Here is a 12,860-nt window from a genome sequence, read left to right as displayed (position 1 = left end):
CTGTCCGGGGCTGACTCGCTGTTTCTCCCCCACACCTGATCTAGGGCGTCGAGATTGGTAAAGCTCCACCTGCCGTCCCCGGTGTGGGCAGGCAGCTGCCCCCAAGCTACACGGCGTACCCGAGTCCTCCACCCCTGGCTCCAGGCTCGACGAGCTCCCTGGAGAGGAGGAAGGAGGGCAGCTTGCCCCGGGCCGGCACGGGCCCTCCCAGTCGGCAGAAAGCCGCCCCGCTGCCCCCCGCCAGCATCCCCCCACCAGGCTCCTCGCAGCAGATTCAGCAGAGGATTTCGGTGCCACCAAGCCCCACGTACCCGCCCACAGCCCCACCTGCCTTTCCGGCCGTAGACGCCAAACCTGAACTCCCGCTGACGGTGGCCATTAGGCCTTTTCTGGCCGATAAAGGGTCAAGGCCACAGTCGCCCAGAAAAGGACCCCAGACAGTGAATTCGAGCTCCATATATTCCATGTACCTCCAGCAAGCCACGCCACCCAAGAATTACCAGACGGCAGTGCACAGCGCCGCGAATAAATCCGTGAAAGCAGGTGCGGTGGGGCTCTGTGCTCCTCTCAAATAGGGAACGGCCCTGGGCCGTGTGCCACTCAGGGTCCAGTGAATGCTTACCAAGCATGGCCTCGGAGTCAGCACGAGACGAAGTGAAAGGGGAAGTGGGGGAGGGGGCCTCCCGTCTCTGCTGTGTGGTAACTTGTGCCAGGAACTGGCAACAGGACTCGGCTGCCACAGGGCCTGGGTGACTCCAGCAGGCCTCCTGCTGCCCGGGAGCCCACAGCCCTGGACCGGAGGACTGCCCAGGTGTTCACATGTGGAGGAGGTGCTGCCTGACCCTGCTGGCGGGCTGTGCGGCCGGGCCGGGCTGTCCTTGGACGTCTTGCGCATTGCTGCAGCCTCAGGGACTCCAGCGTGTGCCTGGCTGTCCTGGTCCACGTGGACCCTACGGGCAGGATTCTGCCCCGAGGCACACCTGCCCAGGCTTAGGGGTGTGTGTGGTGGTTTTGTCTTCTTCCTTGGCCAGAAGACAGGACAGGGAGGCAGCCTCAATTGTGGACCCCAACTAGAAAACCAGTCCATCAGAGAGGCCCCGCCCTCCAGAAGGAGCCTGTGCGGTTCTCAGCCCACGCCCCTCTGCAGGTGCCCCCCTGCCGAGGCCCTGTAACCTCCTGCCCTTGTGTCTTTCCTCCAGTGTATGGGAAACCCGTTCTGCCGTCAGGGTCCACCTCACCGTCTCCACTCCCGTTTCTTCACGGGTCGCTGGGCTCAGGCACGCCCCAGCCTCAGCCGCCCTCCGAATGTGGGGAGAAGGAGCCGGAGCAGGAGGGCCCCGCCCCCGCGGGGGAGGGCGGCCCGGTGGAGAGCCTGCCGCGGCCGCTCAGCCCCACCAAGCTCACACCCATGGTGCACTCGCCGCTGCGCTACCAGAGCGATGCTGACCTGGAGGCCCTGCGCAGGAAGCTGGCCAACGCGCCCCGGCCCCTCAAGAAGCGCAGCTCCATCACAGAGCCCGAGGGTCCCAGCGGGCCCAACATCCAGAAGCTTCTGTATCAGCGCTTCAACACGCTGGCCGGTGGCATGGAGGGCGCCCCCTTCTACCAGCCCGGCCCCTCGCAGGACTTCATGGGCACCCTGGCCGACGTGGACAACGGGAACACGAATGCCAATGGGAACCTGGAGGAGCCCAGCCCCGCCCGGCCTACAGCCCCGCTCCCCGAAGAGCCCGCCCCGTCGTCAGATGCCAACGACAACGAGTTACCTTCCCCAGAACCCGAGGGGCTCATCTGCCCCCCCACCACCCACCCGACTGCAGCACCGGCTGAGGACGACAACAACAACGTGGCCACGGCCCCCTGCACAGAGCAGACCCCGAGCCCCGTGACCGAGGCCCCCTCCCCAGGGGAAGAGCAGGGTCCTGCACCGCCTGTGCCCCCTGTCGCACACCCGCCTGCACCCTCCACGGTGCGCGTCGGCGCTGCCACAGACCTGAAGGCAGGAGGGAGGGGGGAACCTCCCTGGGGGAGCTGGGCTGCCCGGGCGGCATGGGGGCCAGCAGCTGCAGGGGTGTCTGAGACGCACCCCCCTTGAGTGAAAGCACCCTTCCCTCCCACAGGGCAAACGCACCAACCTGAAGAAGCCCAACTCGGAGCGCACGGGGCACGGGCTGCGGGTGCGCTTCAACCCCCTGGCCTTGCTCCTGGACGCGTCCCTGGAAGGAGAGTTCGACCTGGTGCAGAGGGTCATCTACGAGGTGAGGGGTGGCCCCCAGGCTCACATGCCCATGTCCTAGGTAGAGGATCCAGTGCTGCTGCGGGTGTGTGTGTGTGTGTGTGTGCAAGGTAGGGGGTGGGCGCTCACGTGCCCCACGTCCTAGGTGGAAGACCCCAGTGAGCCCAATGATGAGGGCATTACCCCCCTGCACAACGCCGTGTGTGCCGGCCACCACCACATCGTGAGGTTCCTGCTGGACTTCGGGGTCAATGTCAATGCTGCCGACAGTGATGGATGGTAAGGACGCAGGGCTCAGCGTGGGGTGCCCAGCACTTCCTCCCTGGGGGCCACTGGGTCTCACCAGCCTGCCCCCTGGGCGGTCCTTGTGCAGACTGTGTGGGAGGTCGTGTCAGCATCGGGGCCCAGTCCACACAGCTACGTCCTGTGTGCATTCCTGCTGCTGTCCATCCTCTCTCCCTACGTTGGTCAGAAGTCCCGCCGTTAGGAGCAGCGCAGACCCCTGCCTCCCGACGGTCGCGTCCCCGGCAGCCGGGCGGGCCACAGCACCACGCACAGTGGGCTGTCCTCAGAGAAGCTCCCTGGCCTGCTCTCTTCCAGGACGCCCCTGCACTGTGCCGCCTCCTGCAACAGCGTGCACCTCTGCAAACAGCTGGTGGAGAGCGGCGCCGCCATCTTTGCTTCCACCATCAGCGACGTGGAGACGGCCGCAGACAAGTGTGAGGAGATGGAGGAAGGCTACCTCCAGTGCTCCCAGTTTTTATACGGTATGCGGGGGTCTGCCCCTGGGCTGGGCACACTGCACAGGTGCCCCATGCCCCTGTCCCCTCCACACTGCCCCTTCAGTCAGTCCTGAAAATGTGGAAATCCACACCAGAGGATTCCGGGCCACAACACACAGGTGATCCCTCTGCTGCTCTCCCGTCTGCACGCCGGCTGCTGGGTGCGCTTCTGCATGCCAAGGGCCCAGTGAGGGAAGCCTGTGTCCAAGTTACGCTGCTCCAGCCAGGGCCGGGGTGCCCAGGAGCTGGACAGCCCTGTTCTGAAGCCCAGGAGTCACAGCCACTCATTCCAAGTAGAACTTGGGAGCCTCCTGGGTCCAGGGGTGAACTGAGACAGCCACCAGGCCACACAGTCACACACCTGTGGAGTGGTGACCCAAGAGCCCAGGGAATCTGGCCAACCTGGAGAGGGACGGCAGCTGTCACGGGCTGGAAGCAGGTGTCCCGCAGGACGGCCCTCTCCCATGCCTGTGGGCTCACTGGGAGGTTGTGGCTCAGCCACGTGAGTGGCTGTGTGGGCGGGGCCCGCTGTAGGGACCTCTGTTCTCTGTTCACTGGCCCAGGAGGAGGTGTCTTGGGGAAGTTTGTCCTAGGTTGGACTTGCAAGCTTCACCTAAGAAATGCCTTTCACCACACACACCTGCATCTCTGAAGCCAGCATCTCAGTGGAAGCACCGCCTCTTGGTGACACAGGGCAGCTGCCGGGGCTGGCGAGGCCTGTGGTGCCGGGGCTGGCCCTGGTCCCCGACCTCCACCTCGTGGTCCTGCCCTGGAGGGACTCTGCTGAGGCCCCGTGTCCTCTGGTTCCAGGTGTGCAGGAGAAGCTGGGCGTGATGAACAAGGGTGCCGTCTACGCGCTGTGGGACTACGAGGCCCAGCACAGTGACGAGCTGTCCTTCCATGAAGGGGACACCATCAGCATCCTGCGACGTGCAGACGAGAGCGAGACCGAGTGGTGGTGGGCGCGCCTTGGCGAGCGGGAGGGCTATGTGCCCAAAAACCTGCTGGGGGTGAGCACGCCACGTGCCCTCTGCACTGCAGGGTGGGAGTTGGTCATCCTTGTCACTGCGGGGGGCCAGGCCTGCTGGGAGCCCGTGTGCAAGCCGAGAGCGCTGCAAGGGGCCGCCATGCCTGGGGCCAGCCTCGGGCCATGCGTGTGCTTTTCTAGAATTCTCTGCGGCCCGGAGTGTCTGGTGGGGGTGGGAGCACAGCAGCTTGCAGGTGGCCAGCTTTCATGGCGACATGTGCTCAGGGCCTCAGCAGAGGGGCCACCTTGGTGCTCCTTGGCCACTGAACACAGCCCCTGCTCTGTGCACCTGCTGGGGGGGGGCAAGCTGAGACGGCAGGTGGAGGCCCAGGTGTGCCTGGTGCCCGTGGCCCAAGGCCTGCTCCTCCTCTGCTTCTCAGCTGTATCCACGGATCAAGCCCCGACAGCGAACGCTTGCCTGAAGCTCCCTTGAGCACGGCGGGGTCCTCGAGACGACTCTGCCCCCAGGAAGCTGCGCCTGTGTGCTCGCCCGCACCTCCCACAATGTGAACCCTGCAGCTCCTAGGTGAGGCCTGTCCCCATTTGCCAATTACTGTAAACCCAAATAAATACCCGGCTTTCAGACACCTCCCCTGCCAGCGAGCAGCCTGTGACGAACTCCTGGTTGGTTGCCAGTGACGACAAAGCTCTCATCCGTCTGGCCCCTGTCGGGCATGTCCCCCCCGCCGGCCCCCAGTGCCGCAGAGTGTGCCCCTCGCTGGAGCCCTGCCCCCTGTGACTGTCTCCCTACCACCCACGGAGCCCTGTGGGACTCATGTCTAAGGCTGTGGCCACCCCACGTGGGCCATGTGCGGTGTCCCCCTCCTGCTCCAGGTGGCCTAGCTCACCTAAGGCCGCTCATGCTGGCCCAGTGCTGCGGCTGGCGGACTTGGCACCAGGGCCCTGAGTCGCATGCCTGTGAGCAGGAGGCCTTGGCGCACACCTGCCAGGCAGCTCCCCTAGGGTGCAGCTGGTGCCTGGAGCAGCAGCGGCCTGCCCCCGTTCCAGGCTCAAGTCCAGGGGTGCTCGCTGGCGTGTGAAGTGCACGTCAAGGCTTTTGTACACCAGAAGTGGTTTTCAGCCAGGCCGTTTGAAACTGCCAGAATGTGCTGGAGATGTTCTCATTAAAACACAGGCCCTCGGCTTTCTCCTGTGAGTCGTGTGTGGACTGCCGGAGGCACCGGCTGCGCCGAGGCCGTGGGCCTGTGCGGCTCCCCCCACGCTCAGGTTCTCTGCACACGGGAAGGCGGGAGCCTGACCTGTACTTGCAAAATAGTTTTAATCATAAAGCATCGTATACAAATGGCTCTACAGTCGTGTGCGTGAAGTAGAAAGAGGAAGCTGGCCCCGCGGCACAGGACCGTCTGCAGGCGCCAGCACAGAGCACGCTCAGCAGCAGTGTAGCTCGGGGAAGCACCGCCCGGTGAGGGGCCCGGGGGTGTGCAGGGCACAGCGGCTCCGTCCTGCCTGGTGGCCAGACGCGCTCTGAGCTCAGCTCACGAGTGGGCTTACTGGTCCCGGGATTCGTAGAGAAGCTTGGCAGCCTGAAGGGGGACCAGACGTAAATGCCGGCCAGAGCCGAGACCGCGGTCAAGCCCCCAGTGGAGGCGGACCCCGCCCTGGCCAGCCCTTACCTTGTGCATGGCTGCCAGCCACGCCAGTGCCTGCCTCCTGCTGGCGCTGCTGTCCTCCGCAGCCGTCAGCTTCAGCTGGGTCACGCGCGCCTCACCCGGCACCGTGTACTGCAGGCACATGCCCGCAGCGCGCGCGCTGCCTCCTGGTGGGGAGGGCACCAAGTTCACAGGCGCGAAAGGCACCAGGGCAAACCAAGCTACGCGAGGGCTGTCGGCCTCCCACCCGAACAGCACACCTGGGGGTCAGAGGTCACGGCTTGGGGCCGCCCCTGGGCGGGCGTCAGGAGGCCTTGCAGCAGAGGAGAAACCACACCCTGAGCTGGGACCCGCCCCGGAGGAGGCGCCGGGGCTCTGGCCCTGGACGGGACAAGGGGGTCACCCTGCTTGGGAGGGCCTGGCCCGCACTGTCCCCACCTGCCTCTGGCCAGATCTCCAGGTTGTAAGAAGCCCGCGCTGTGGTGCAGCAGGTTAAAGCCTTGGCCTGCGGCGCCAGGTACCGTGTGGATGCCGGTTGGAGTCCCGGCGGCTCCACTTCTGCTCCACCTCCCTGCTGACTGGAAAGCAGTGGAGGACGATCCAAGTGCTCGGGCCCCTGTACCGTGTGGGAGACCCAAAGCCGCAAGCTCCTGGCCTTGTCGGCACAGCTCCGGCCACTGTGGCCATCTGGAGAGTGAGCCAGCAGATGGAAGATCTCTCCACCTCTGTGACTCTAACGTCCGAGGGAACGCTGGCGAGAGCAGGCGGAATGTGCTCCAGAAACCACCCCCAGGGCACGCTCGGCGCTCACAGGTCTGCCGGGGGCCCCTTTGCTGACTGCCCGCCTGAGCTGCGCGGGGGGCGTGGCAGTGCAACGGGGCCCGGGCTGAGCCCCGCTTCTCCGGACCCTGCCCTTCATCAGCCGCCTCACAGGCCTGGAGCCCGAGTGCCCGGGAGGGCCCCCACGCCGTGCACCTGGCCCCCCAGTGCTGGCAGGCACAGCCACCGCCGCCTGCGTGAAGCATTCACACTTCGGGTCCCACACAGCGGACCCCACAACTGTGTCACAAGGAGCCTTGGCACGGGCTGCCCGTGAACAGAGGCATGCAGGGGACCGGCGGGACGGGCTGACCTGCAGAGGCGGGCGGGCTCCCCAGGAGGCTGGTGTAAGTGTGAGTGTGTCTGTCTACGTCAGGAAGGCAGGCGGCAGTGGAGAGAAGGAAGAACCAAGCCAGTCAGACAGTGGGCGGGGCTACGCGGGCGGCCAGCAACGTGCGCTCTGGACGACGCCCCGGCAGCTCACGGGGCGCCAGGCGTGACGGGAGGGGCCCCGGGGCCTCCGCTCCAGCCTTTTCCGGGAGTCCCAGTGGCTACGTCTGGTTCAAGTCCAGCGGTGACGAAGTGACCCACGGAGGGGGGGCCGGCCGCCGCCCCCCACTCACCTCCAGGGGGGAAGCCTTCCGTGAGGGTGTGCACGGAGCACACGCGTGCGATCTCGACTTCGTGGTGCCGGTCTCCATCCAGAAACAAGTACCTGCGCAAGCAGAGGTCCGCGCGTCCACTCCCTGCCGGGCGGGCTCAGGGCTGCCCGGCCGGGACCCTGGCTCTCACCTCTGATTGCTGGACAGACGACAAACCATGGTTTCCGCTTTCTCCGCGTTTCCAAAAGTCACAAGGAAGGTGGCTCCTTGGGAAGCAGAAGCAGACGTGAACCCGGCCCGCACCCGCCCGTCCCTGTGATCTGCGGGACACGCGGGGCAGGGGGCTCACGACCACCCAGACCCCTCCCCCACCGCTGCTTCACCTGAGGGGGTGGGGTGGGGGTGGGCCGCGGGTAAGGCCGGAGCCGGAGGGGCGCCCTGCGGAGGCCCCAGCGAGGCAGACCCCGACCCTGAGCCCAGGTCGCGTCCTGCTGCCGGCCAGGGGCCCGGAGGCAGCCTGCCCCGGGGGTGGGCCCGGCAAAGCCGGGACCAACAGGGGAGGTGGCACGCGTGTCCCCGAGCCCCGCGCCGCTCACCGCTCAGCAGCACTTTGAGCTGCTTGTCGTAGAACTCGGCCTCCTTGTGGGACACCAGGGCGCAGGCCGCGCACTGCCGCACGGGGTCCACGAAGCACATGCGCCGCAGCGCCACCTTCTGGCTGCAGCACCGGTCGCAGAAGCACTTGCCGCAGCGGCGGCAGTGGTGCTGGGGAGGAGGCGCAGTGAGGGGCTGGGAGCGCCGCTTTCCAGCCCTGGCGCGTCGGTCCCGCCGCCCGCAGCGGCCAGCACAGGGCTGCACCCCCACGTCCACAAGGCCGCCGTGGCGGGCCCAGCTCCGCGGCCTCCCGCGGCCCCCCGCCTCAGCTCACCTTCCTGGTGATGAAGTCAAACTTGGCATCGCACTGCATGCATCGCGGGCACTGGAGAGGAGAGACGGGGTCAAGCTGCGGGGTCCGGGCGGGGAGCAGGCCCGAGGACCCGCGAGCTCCTGGCAGCTGCTCTTCGGCCTAGCCCTGTTCCTGGGGCCAAAGGTCGGCCGTGGACGGACCCTAGCATGAGCCAGGAAGACATCTGGAAAGTGTGGGCTTTAGGGCCAGCGCTGCGGCACAGCGGGTTAAAACCACTGCCTGCGTGCTGCCCGACCGGGGTGCCCACTCCAGTCCCGTCCATGCCACCCTGTCCCTGCTGGGGCTGGGAAGCAGCAGAGGATGGCCAAGGGCTTGGGCCTCTGGCTGCTCCGCCTGGGCCAGCTCCAAGCATTTGGGGACTGAACCAGTGGATGGAAGACCAGGATCTCAATGTCTCTCCTGTCACTCTGCCTTTCAAATAAATAAAAAAATGTCAGATGGCTCAAAATGGCTGCCTCACAGCTGCAAGCCTGCTGACGTGGAGTATCTGAAGCCAGGCCAGGGGGACAGGTGGTCAGCAGCCAGGCTCCCCAGGCTGGCCTTCGGGCCTCCGCTCAGCCTCCCCACCCACACACTGGGAATCCCTCAGCTCTGAGAAACCAACCCTTCTCCCAGAGGGGCCCGGCGCCACCTGCTGGGCTGCAGCAGGGTCACCGTGCCCCCCTGCAAGCCTGTGCCGGCCAGGCAGCGTGTGGGACCCCCACAGCCACCATGCAGGCCCCCAGGGGAGTCATTGTAGAAATCGATCCACTGGGGACGAAACAGTAAAACGCCCCTTCCCGTGCTGGGCCCGCCAACAGCCCACGGCTGCAGGGGGCGTGGCCTCCGGGCGCCCAGGTTCTGGGGGGTTAAGGCCATCCAATCCCTGGCAACAGCTCCCTAGGGCCAGTGGGGACCTGGGGTCTGGCCACAGCCCAACTCCTCAGATCACCGGGGCAAGGCCATGGGGCGGCGCTGCTCCTGTCACCACAGCACCCCAGAGGGGCGCGGGTCACCCAAACCAGCCATCGCGACTGAGGTGGGGGCCTGGCCTTGAGAGCCCCTCGCTGCCGTCTCTGGGTTTCTCTTCAGCCGTGTCTCGGCCTCCAGAACCGGTCAGCGGCTCTGTGAGGGCGCCTGGCTGGCCACCATCCCCCACCACTGCCCTCAGAGGCTCTGCCAGCCACACCACCACCAGAAGCCGCTCCCTGGGCACCAGCAGTGACGGTGACAGCTGCCAGGGGCCGCCCCAGCAGACCGGAAAGCCGGCTTCCAGAGGGGGTGCACCCAGCAGCTGAGTTTGCCTCCCAGCCCTGATCAAAGGGCGAGTGTTACGTGACAATAAGCTGCTAGAGTTGTGTTTGAAAGGCAGAGTGACAGCAGCCGCCGTCCACCGTCCCCGGTTCACCCCGGGCCGGGGGCTTCTCCTGGTCTCCCACAAGGGCGCAGGACTCGGGTACGGAGCCTCGTGAGCAAACGCTGGGGGGGGAGGCGCCCTAACCTCTGCACCCCAACACCCGCCCCTGCACCTGCTCCCGCAGCCCTGCACACAGGCACTTTCTGTGGTTGTGCTGGTGAAACGAAATCATCCACGAAGGAAGCTGCTAGCCGGCGTGGACGTCGGACACAGGGAGGCCGAGCGCAACTCAGCCCGCGCGACCCAGCTGGGGGGAGGGCAGCCCACGGGTGACCCAGCTGGGGAGGGGGCAGCCCACGGGTGACCCAGCTGGAGAGGGGGAGGGGCAGCCCACGGGTGACCCAGCTGGAGAGGGGGAGGGGCAGCCCACGGGTGACCCAGCTGGGGAGGGGGGCAGCCCACGGGTGACCCAGCTGGAGAGGGGGAGGGGCAGCCCACGGGTGGCCCAGCTGGGGAGGGGGGCAGCCCACGGGTGACCCAGCTGGAGAGGGGGAGGGGCAGCCCACGGGTGGCCCAGCTGGGGAGGGGGGCAGCCCACGGGTGGCCCAGCTGGGGAGGGGGGCAGCCCACGGGTGACCCAGCTGGGGGGAGGGGCAGCCCACGGGTGGCCCAGCTGGGGAGGGGGGCAGCCCACGGGTGACCCAGCTGGGGGGAGGGGCAGCCCACGGGTGGCCCAGCTGGGGAGGGGGGCAGCCCACAGGTGACCCAGCTGGGGGGAGGGCAGCCCACGGGTGACCCAGCTGGAGAGGGGGAGGGGCAGCCCACGGGTGACCCAGCTGGGGAGGGGGTAGGGGGAGGGGCAGCCTGGGGCACCTCTCAGCCCACCGCCCCCCCCAGTCTTCAGGTGCCCAAGGGTAAGCTGGGAGCTCACTGGGGACAGGGACAGCGGGTGTGGGGCGGGGCAGGAGGCCTCAGAACCGACTCCCCTGCTGTCCGGCCAAGGGCTGGGCACCTGTCTCCCCCGGCTGGTGATATGAAGAAAAGGGGGCCCCTGGGGCCGGGCTGAGGGTAAAGCCACCACGCACGGCACCTGCTTCCCACATGGGCACCGGTTCTAGTCCCGGCTGCTCCACTTCCCATCCAGCTCTCTGCTGTGCCTGGGAAAGCACTGGAAGACGGCCCGAGTCCTGGGCCCCTGCACCCCCGTGGGAGACCCGGAGGAAGCTCCTGGCTCCTGGCTCCGCATCAGCTCAGCTCCAGCTGTTGCGGCCATCTGGAGAGTGAACCAGCGGATGGAAGACCGACCGACCTCTCTCTCTGCCTCTCTGTAACTCTGCCTTTCAAATAAATAAAAAAATAAATCTTAAGAAAGAAAAGAGGGCCCCTCGCAGCCACAGACAAACCCAGGCCTGGATCAGAGGCCGCTGCCCCCATGCGGGAGCCGGCCCGAGTCTGGTTCCAGCTCCCTGCTGATGGCCTGGGACAGCGGCACAGGACGAGCCAGGCGCGGGGGCCCTGCACCCGCGTGGGGGACCCGCATGGAGCTCCAGGCTCCTGCTTCGGCCTGGCCCGGCCCTGGCGGACTCCGCCTTTGAAAGAAATGCTGGCGCTGCCTGGCTGCCCCTGCACCCTGGGCGACCCGCTCCTTCCACAGCGGGGCAGCCTCGGGGCCAGGAGCCGAGACACCCGTGGGAGTGACAGCCATGCTGGAGAGGACTGCGCGTGGATTCAGAATCCTGCACAAAATAAACTCCAGTTCCACGCTCCGTAGCTTCTGGAATTCCCTCACCTCACCTGGACTCATCCGCGACAGAGCCGGGGAGACGGAGCAGCTAAGCCCCGCGCCGGGCTCCCCTGCAGACCCCGGCCCGCGGCTGGAGACGCCGACGGAGCTCCTGGCTGCCGGCCCAGCCCAGGCCCGGCTGCGGGGCGGGGGCCACAGATAGGAGCTCGCCTGTCCGAGGATTTGGACTGCACACCGGAACCCGCCTCCCGCCGGGGCAGTGCGCCCACCCCTCAAGGCCACGCCCAGCCCTGCGGGGCGGCTGCCCCCGTGCCGCCAGGGGAGGTTCTGGCCTGGCCCACCTGGACGGGGATCCTGGCGCCAAGGAGCCACGCTGCTGCCCAGCCGGGAGCAGCCCCTGCCCCGGGACCGAGGTAGGACCCTGGCCCGCGCCCCCGCCCCGGGCTGCACAGGGCCCGGCCCGCACCGCGCAGGGTAACCGGCCCGTCCGGTCCCCCCACCGCCCACCTGGGGCTCGCCTGCGGGCCTGGCCCAACCACTCGGGCAGCCGGGGTTCGTAAGGGAGCGATCCTGAGTCTCTTCCGAGGTTGTGCACCCAGATCCGGGCAGGGGACGCTGCCACGCGACACGGCCCCGTCCTCGGCGTCACCACTACTTTTCAATAGTTCTCAAAGTTTTACTTACTTGCAAGGCGGAGCTACGGAGAGGCGCGCGCTCGCAAGTTCCATCCGCTGGTTCCCTCCCCAAATGACCTCCACAGCCGGGGCTGGGCCAGGCCGAAGCCCGGGCTCCCACGCGGGCGCAGGGGCCCAGCCTCCACCGCTGTCCCGGGCGCATTAGCAGGAGCCCGCGCGGGACGCGGCCACAGCTTCAGGTTTTAGGGCTGCACTGTGCCAACCCCACAGCCGTGCCCGACCCCCGGCCACGCCCCCGGGAGGACGCCCCTCGCCGCCCGCGGCTGGCACCGGGCGGGCGCAGGCTCGCAGCGGACCCACACTCGGGCCGCCCCTCCCCGCGCGGCCGCTGCAGCCCAGGCCGGACTTCGCCCCCGCCCGCGGCCCGGCCCGCCCCGCCCGCACGAAGCGCCCCCACAACCCCGGTCACCTCTGGGCTCGGGACCAGCGCCGCCCGCAGCCTCGAGGGCGCGTGCACCTCGCCGCGCGCGGGGCGCCCCGCACGGCCCCCGGCGCCCCGCGCGCACGTCCGCCCCCCGGCGGGAAAGCGCAGCTGCCGGACCGCAGGGGCGCGGGGCCACCGCCCCGCCGCAGCGCCCGCCTCCGCCGCGCGGCCCGCGGCCTCCCGGGCGGCGCCCAGCGCCGGGCCCCTCGCCCACCTGTCGCGCGCGGGCGGCGGGGCGGTCCTACCTCCTTGTCCGGGACCCACGGCGGCTCCTCCAGGCCGAACGGGCTCCCGAAGGCCCGGTGCTCGGGCACCATGCGCAGCCCGCTGGGCGAGCGCACCAGCTTCTTGGCGTCGCGGCGCGCGGCCACCCCCGAGGACATGACGCCGCCTCGGCCCCGGGCCGTCCGCCTGCCCGGCTGTCGCGCAGCTGGGGCACCGCCCCGCCCCGCCCGTCTCCGCCCCCCGCGGCGGACGGCGCCGCCGCCCAATCGCTGAGCCCGGCCTGGAGCTCGGACCAATCGGAACGCTGGCCCCGCCCCATCGCTGTCCTCGCCAACGGGTGCGAGGACACCTCCTCCGCCACTCTGCGTTCGGTCACCAATCGGCAGCGAGGGC

At 68.1% G+C, this 12,860-nt stretch overlaps 2 protein-coding genes across 29 annotated transcripts in view; one reads left to right on the top strand and one right to left on the bottom strand.

Annotated features, from left to right (window-relative positions):
• Window positions 1-5,192, top strand: part of PPP1R13B (protein phosphatase 1 regulatory subunit 13B) — an 88,776-nt gene extending 83,584 nt beyond the window's left edge. For 13 of the 15 annotated variants that reach the window (XM_089322761.1, XM_070065435.2, XM_089322760.1 and 10 more), the window contains 7 exons: window positions 45-543; window positions 1,200-1,999; window positions 2,121-2,258; window positions 2,382-2,515; window positions 2,837-3,003; window positions 3,829-4,028; window positions 4,426-5,192. In XM_089322761.1, coding sequence (XP_089178887.1) covers window positions 45-543; window positions 1,200-1,999; window positions 2,121-2,258; window positions 2,382-2,515; window positions 2,837-3,003; window positions 3,829-4,028; window positions 4,426-4,467 — 1,980 coding nt within the window. In that variant the 3' untranslated portion in view covers window positions 4,468-5,192. The remainder of the gene's footprint in view (window positions 1-44; window positions 544-1,199; window positions 2,000-2,120; window positions 2,259-2,381; window positions 2,516-2,836; window positions 3,004-3,828; window positions 4,029-4,425) is intronic. The other 2 variants (XM_089322765.1, XM_051834838.3) reach the window with 1 other exon arrangement.
• A 113-nt stretch (window positions 5,193-5,305) lies between these two features.
• Window positions 5,306-12,674, bottom strand: ZFYVE21 (zinc finger FYVE-type containing 21). 14 transcript variants are annotated; one of them, XR_016226891.1, is made up of 8 exons: window positions 12,488-12,674; window positions 8,005-8,055; window positions 7,673-7,841; window positions 7,267-7,342; window positions 7,098-7,189; window positions 6,788-6,837; window positions 5,680-5,822; window positions 5,306-5,589 (listed from the first exon to the last, which is right to left on the bottom strand). XR_016226891.1 is itself a non-coding variant. In XM_051834888.3 (8 exons), exons 1-8 carry the CDS (start codon window positions 12,623-12,625, stop codon window positions 5,554-5,556), a joined length of 759 nt encoding a protein of 252 aa, XP_051690848.1. In that variant the 5' UTR covers window positions 12,626-12,674; the 3' UTR covers window positions 5,306-5,553. The 14 variants fall into 14 exon arrangements, 12 of the variants coding, with proteins under 12 accessions (XP_051690848.1, XP_051690847.1, XP_051690850.1 ...); XR_016226890.1 differs by lacking the exon at window positions 12,488-12,674 and adding an exon at window positions 11,808-12,052; XM_051834888.3 differs by having other exon boundaries at window positions 6,788-6,841.
• Window positions 12,675-12,860: the final 186 nt, after the last annotated feature.

The sequence above is a fragment of the Oryctolagus cuniculus genome, chromosome 20 (genome assembly GCF_051225735.1).
Source record: "Oryctolagus cuniculus isolate XC-2025 breed Fujian yellow rabbit chromosome 20, ASM5122573v1, whole genome shotgun sequence".
NCBI classification, from domain to species: domain Eukaryota; kingdom Metazoa; phylum Chordata; class Mammalia; order Lagomorpha; family Leporidae; genus Oryctolagus; species Oryctolagus cuniculus.
The sequence above is the reverse complement of the archived record's forward strand: the minus strand, read 5'-3'. Positions and strand labels throughout refer to the sequence as shown.

Coding starts and splice junctions, on each gene's coding strand:
- ZFYVE21 (XM_089322776.1), bottom strand. CDS start 11,960: ATGCGCCCGGGACAGCGGTGGAGGCTGGGCCCCTGCGCCCGCGTGGGA. Junction 6,838..7,097: donor GGAAGGCTTCCCCCCTGGAG/GTGAGTGGGGGG, acceptor TGACGTAGACAG/ACACACTCACACTTACACCA. Junction 6,234..6,787: donor GAGCCCGCCCGCCTCTGCAG/GTCAGCCCGTCC, acceptor ACTGCTTTCCAG/TCAGCAGGGAGGTGGAGCAG.